At 32.5% G+C, this 7,046-nt stretch overlaps 1 protein-coding gene across 1 annotated transcript; it reads right to left on the bottom strand.

Moving 5' to 3' along the window:
* Nucleotides 1-944: 944 nt before the first annotated feature.
* Nucleotides 945-5,894, bottom strand: LOC145572652 (putative pectate lyase 5). The gene is made up of 4 exons (XM_081631613.1): nt 5,301-5,894; nt 3,834-4,692; nt 3,230-3,435; nt 945-1,308 (listed from the first exon to the last, which is right to left on the bottom strand). Exons 1-4 carry the CDS (start codon nt 5,468-5,470, stop codon nt 1,035-1,037), a joined length of 1,509 nt encoding a protein of 502 aa, XP_081487739.1. The 5' UTR covers nt 5,471-5,894; the 3' UTR covers nt 945-1,034.
* Nucleotides 5,895-7,046: the final 1,152 nt, after the last annotated feature.

The following is a 7,046-nucleotide window of genomic DNA, read 5'->3' as shown; positions in this document are numbered from 1 at the left end:
CTAGTACATAAAAAAACGCATGTACCCCTCTACTGATACTTGAAAAGGCGATTATACTCCTAGATAAACTCTGGGGAATTAACTGGACACAACTCATTGTCATTAGTCATTGGCGTTCAAAGAATGCTGCAATGCAAGCATCATTATCTGTTCAAATCATCATTAAATTTTAAATAAGACATATAACTGTTCTTAATTGTGGCTCTCTACCAGCCTTATTACTTATTTAGGGTCCCATTTAAACCCATTAGAAGGTTTGATTCAAGAGACATTTTGAAGCTTATAAATCACTATTCAGTTTTCACCTACATTCATTTAAATAAAATCACAATCATGTATATAACAACCTACTATAATTTATTTTTTCCTCTATTTAATCAACAAATTTTCAGTAATATTTTTTTTCAACTTTTATACTTGTACTTGTCTATAATCAAAACCCTATTACTTCATATTTTGTACTTTTTAAATTTACTTTCCTAAGACGCCATATGTTCCTAAGACACCGTATGTAATAAAAAGACAAATGAGCCTTTTACATACACTGTACTAACTATCATCTTAAACTTTTTTGTACTCAAAATAGTGTTTAAACTGTTTGGAATAGATATTTATTGGGATCTCATTTGATTTTAATTATTATTATTTTTTTTATTATAAAATGGCACTGTATATTTTTCTTTTTTTTAAAAAAAAATATATATATAAAAAACTTTTAAACCCCACTTAGTTAATTAGTTTAATTCAAGAGACAATTTGATAGTCTCTAATTTTACATCCATTTATATAAAATCACAATCATATCATGCATGGGGCATGCAAAACCTTTTGCTTAATTAAGAAGTAATTTTTTTTAATTCTTTCAACTTAGCTATAATTTGGTCTGATGAAAGGTGGGAACAGTTCATAATTGAATTGGTTGTTGAAATGTTTCCAACTTTTTTGTTATCATGGGAGGGAAGGGGAAGTGTTTATAAATATGTATAATCTTGACCTTGAATTATCTATATAAATTATAAATAACTATAGCCTAGCTATATAACAAAATAATTATTTGTGGTAAAATATAAAGTCAAAATAAGTATTGTAGACAAAATAATGATGGAAGTTTGACAACAAGGTGAAGGAGGTGCACTGCTAAAAAACAACCCTCCATCCCCTCCGTAATAGCCTCCTTCTCCTGGAGGATTATTGTAACCGTCTCCCGTGCCATACATGCCTCCCGGAGCACCACCGCCATTGCCGCCAGGAATTAGCCCGCCACCACTACTAATGCCGCTACCTCTTGATCCAGGATTTGCTATGCCTCTGCATTATTAATCACTCGTGTATCAATAAACAACGTACATGATGAATGAACAATTAATTGATGCATAGCTTTCAAACAACGGTTAAAATTGAAATGTTAATTTCTTTGCATCTATGATAGATTAAAAACAAAATCAAAATTATTCAAATGACTATGTAATAAATTTAGTGTACTGTCTACAATAGCCTGTTATAATAAATTTGTGGCGCGACTTGTCCTAATCGCACCTTATCATTGTATTATATGAATGGACATCAACATACTAAAGTAAGCTTCAATTCCACATAAATGTTAACTTCATTCATTTGATCTTTGCATATTTTGATCCAAAAAAAAAAAGAAAACATACAAAAAAAAAAAAAAAGGTACAATATGCTAAGAATAAATTCCCAAACAAGTGCATGAGAAATTGCGTCAGCCACCCCCCTTAGTTTCAGTGAAAAATTCTTAAACATGATAATTGATACCTATTGTACTACTTTACAACTTTGACTTGCAAACCAAATTTAGGCCAATAATATCGACCAAATCTCATGATAATATCCTATCTTTCATAATGTTAGCACTCCATATTTCCATGTGAAAAAGTGTCCTAATATTTTTCACTTTAAGAACTGTACTAGAATAAATTAAAGTGGATGTCTTCTATTTATGTTGGTTTAGTTGCTAATTTACAATATATTTTACGTTGAAAGTTTTACACTTAAAAGTTTCTTTCTAATTAAGTGTGGAACACATTTTAGAGTACACTAAATCAACATGTAATGAGCCACTTTCAAAAAACCTTCATGTATGTTCATTCAATTATATTGACCATTTTAAAAAATGATAAACCTCATTCTCATCTCTCTACTTAATTAATTTATTTATTTTCGATTTAACATTAATGTATATCATTTGTTCGTTAACTATATCAATGTAGTATCACTCGTGCGTTAGACACCAACACATTAGCTATTACACCTTATAATCTATAATCATAAAATATACTCTGTAGTAAATAAGATCAAAATCAAACAAAATCTAGCAAACTAAAGTTTTAGACAAATGATATCCCCTCATTGCTTAAGAACAAATCTACTATCAATAAATCACAATATTTTGAGTTTTGAATTTTTATGTAGATTGTAGAAGATTCCTACTGGCCTACAGTACTTGTTATCACATCTTCTATTAAAAAATGCATTATCTAGAAAAGGGGGGAAAAGTGACATGTAGAAAATTGTGTAGGGCAAGACTCTGAAAATATCTTCAGAAAATTGAGGAAAAAGACCACAGAATATATGCAATAGAACATGGGTGACCTGGTGAAGATATGGCATTAGTAATTAACCATGACTTAATTAGATTTAGAAAGGGTCCAAGTATATAGGTGAGGATGTGATGAATTTAAGCTGTTCAAACAAATTTATGAGATTTAATATTAAAAATAACAGTGGTAGAACACAAAAGCATACATCTTGTTACTTGTTAGTTGTCGTTATTTTACACTTGGATATATATATCATTCATTCAGACTGCAAATGACTAACATACATCACTCGGTGTTACTTCTTTTGGAAAACTAACTACTTAGGAGACTTGGTAGTCATCATTTATTATACTCGTATGAAGCAAATGATCATGATTTTCAAATTATTATAATGAAGCGTGACATTACATCAGCAAAATTAATAACATAACGAATAAACAACAATAATAACATTGATCACTTACGCTAATATGCATGTAGGATGTAGCGACATCACATCAGCGATGTTGATATAACATAATGAATCGACAACAATAATAATAAGTCCGAATACTTAATCCTCAAAAATAGGGTCGGCTGTATGAATCAGGACCATATCTGATCTCTTAGGATTATAAATTTAAAAGCATGGAGATGGAGATGGAGACAAAAAGGGGGAAAAAACATACCCATTAGGAAGCAAGATTCCTGCGTTGAGAGTAAGTTGGTCAATAAAAGCAGCAGGTTTGGGCTCCATACTTGAAGCCAAAGTATATTGAGGATTGACCCCATCACCTGATGGCACAAAAAAAGCTCCATTCACCATTAAATCACCTTCTGTTCTCCAATTCCAGCTCTCCCACTCTTGCCCATTTGCATCCAACCTTCTTGTAACCTACCTTGCCCAATCAACACACACGTACACACGTTAACATTTATAATTTCTATCTCGATATATATTGTTACACTAACTCGACCCCTGGCCTTCTACTATGTCATAAATTATATTGTGAAAATTTAGAGGCAAAATCGTGTATGAAATGGTCTTATTAATGTTTGTGTAACTATCTCTATTTTGGGGCCATCCTTTTAGCTAGCTCAATCTTGCAAAGTTGCAATAGGTTTTATGCAACACTTGCACAGTATATTGAATAGCCTAAACACTAAATAAAGCAAAACTTATCTATAATGCGTCACTAAATCAAGAAACATTTTAGCCACTTGCATCTTTTCTTGAATGCATGTGAACTTAGTAAAAAACATGCATTGAAGTGTTCAAAAGATGGTCTCTACCTCTTTTGCATTAGGATTTGGTGGTGCAATGTATCGGTTCCCTTGGCTATTGATAGTCGGTCTAGAGCTACCACCCACCGCGTACTCAGCCCAACTCGAATAATCATTATTCACGACGTGGAAGTACCCAAACCGGCACCTAGGCATCCGTTGATTTAATGCCTCACCAAATCGATTGAATGCCACCGTAACTTGCATCCCTCGATCAGCAACATAGTCATCACTGTGCCCTAGTAAGATAACCTTATCGTGATGAGAGAAGTGATTGTTCGAAATTGTGATAGCAGTCGATCCCACGGTACAATCAATTAAACCATCCGCGCAATTAGACAACGTGCAATGGTCTATCCAAATGTTACTAGACGAAAAAATATGTAACCCGTCACCGTCCGAGTCAGCGGGGTAACAATGATGTATGTTAATATTGTGAACAATCACATTTGTAACATGCTCAATTGATATGCACCCTCCACCCGTGATCTCAACATGAGCACCACGTCCATCAATTGTCTTAAAACTTGTAACTATTAGAGGACTTTTAAGCTTAATAAGCATGTCACTAGCAAATATTATCCAAACCGGGCCCGGTTGGCTAACCGCGTCACGTAAGGTCCCGGGCTTAGGCTTATGTGGGTCCGGGTCCGTTGAGTCCGTAACCACATAGATAGGACCACCTTTACCACCAAGTGCCTTGTAGCCGAACCCGATTGCGCAATCGGCTAACTGTTGCCGGTTACCAGCCCAATTAGGGTCACATTTCCAACAATCATCAATTGGATTACCAGTTACACAAGAAAACTGGTCCTTTTCTTGGGTTGTTTCTAGGGTTTTCCTTCTGCTTAGAGACACATTAACTCTCCTGCAAGAAAAGCAGAGAACATAACCTATGTTATTATGTTTAAATAATCGTATTATTTTAACATTAGTTCTTTTATTTATTTAATTTTTTTGTTAAATACCCATTAAAGAATTGAAAATACCCAGATGAAATTTGATGGAAAAAGTGTAAGCTAGATTGTAAAATTATCATAATGAGGTATGCAAATTCATCTTAAAACAGAGGAAAACAGAGCTTACAAAATTAGAATTGACAAATTTCTGAACAAAAAACAGTTTTTAGTTCAAATCCCGCGCCACTTTTTGAATGGATGTATTAGTCTAGGTTTCACGAAGACGGATACGAGATCATTACTACATTACAGCAACAATTTTATAATATGCTTGAAACAAAATGAATTAAGGATAAAAATTAAGAATGCATATGAATAATTGATACATTTTCATTGTTTTCCTCAACTCTATATATAAACTATGTACTATAAAGCAGAAATTTTGAAGCAAAAAAACAGAGATTAAAAATGTAACAATTCCTAAATTTAATGCTTAATTTAGAATGAATGAGGTAAAATGTATTAAACTAACAAGATTATAGCTTTACTATATTGAAAAATGAGCTTCAATTCTAACCTGTGAAATTCTCGAACAATATGTTCAGGGAAAGGGTGTTCATGAGGAAGACTAAGATTATAAGCAGCAGCCGAAGACGAAGACGAAGCCGAAGCCGAAACAAAATCAAACAAACAATTACATAAAATCAGGACAACGAAAAACACATAAATGTGGGCTCTTAGAAGCATACTTGCTAACCAATATCAATTGGTAAAATGAACGAACCCACCAATAAATGAGTATATAGAATATGAAAAAAAAGTTGAGAAAATTTTAAGAGAAAGAAAGCATAATGAGGTTATATAGCAAGAAGCCAAGAAGTAACATGAAATTTGATGAAATTAATTGAATGTGTGAAAGGAGTTTTTGTGAAAAATTAAGTTACTTAACTTTGTTGGAAAGTTTTAAGGATAATTCAAAGGAAAGAAAGGAAGATAAAATTGTGAATTAATTTGTGATTGAGACAAGTAGTGGGAAGAGAGGAAGAAGAAAGAAGAGAGGAAGAACAAAGGAATAAACTGCCATTGATGAATTATGTTTCTACTTCATCTCTACTTTGCTTCCTCGTATAGTTTAAATGGTAATGCGGCGGCTGTTGCTTGGCCTAATACTAATAGTGTGTTTGGAAACCAAACTCTAACCATAAATTGATAAAGAATTTGTTTTCTACTCCGTCTGTCCCTTTATTTTTGCCCCATTACTATTTTTTGAATCAAAGTTCAAAAATTTTGAACATAAATTGTCTTTAATCTATAAAAGGTAATATAGTCATGAGTGTTCTTTTTAGATACGTCTCATTGTATATTTTATTAATACCACGTGTTTATAATTTTTACGTGCATGAAAATAAAGATATAATCGTTTTAATATGTGTCTTGGAGACCGTGCATAGTCAAATGGAGCAATAAAATAGGGACAGAGAGAGTAACTTATAACGGCGATTTTTTGGTAATTCAATACTCAAATTTTAATCTATACACTCAGTTTAAAAAAGAAAAAGAAAAAAAATATATTACAGTAACTTGTAAAATTAGGGGTGATAATCGAGTGAGTTGAAATTGAGCTAGGGTTGGTCAAGCTAGGCTCGTCATAGTTTTCTTTCGAATTTGTAGGTGAGTCAGGAGCTTTGTCGAGCTTTAAGCTTCAAACACAAAGTATTATAAAACTCAATTTGATTGTGAAAATTAGATCTTATTCTATGTTATAACTAAGTTTGTGCTATTTTCTTTGTAACTTTTTACCAATAATGTTAAAATATTAAAATTAATAATTCCTGTTAAGTTACTCTAGTATTGAAATTAGCTATATTTTTTTTTAAAAACAAATTAATTCATTAATAAAAAGCCATCCGCCATCTACAAATGAAATCTAAATTAACAAATACATAAAATTGAATCAAATTAGGGTTTCCTTCATCAAAGCTACATTCGTTGAAAAGATCTTGCACTGTGGTACATCTCTCGCACACATCGTTGGAATATACAGCCTTTTCGGAGAGACGATCTAACAATTTATTGTAGCCGTAAGAATGATTCTCATCTGATTCGCTTGAACGCATTTGAAAATTTGAGAACCGTTGCGATCCCGAATAAATCTTTACCAAGGAACTGACAATAGGATAAAAGATGATTATTTTTTTGATGAACCCTAACACACAAACAAACCCTAAAAATAAATAAACAACTATACTAATAAAAACTAACGACTCCACCATAGGGAGACACTCCACCATAGGAAGACGGACGAATACCTACACTACTTGTG

This window comes from Chenopodium album, chromosome 12 (genome assembly GCF_948465745.1).
Source record: "Chenopodium album chromosome 12, dcCheAlbu1.1, whole genome shotgun sequence".
NCBI lineage: Eukaryota > Viridiplantae > Streptophyta > Magnoliopsida > Caryophyllales > Amaranthaceae > Chenopodium > Chenopodium album.
The sequence above is the reverse complement of the archived record's forward strand: the minus strand, read 5'-3'. Positions and strand labels throughout refer to the sequence as shown.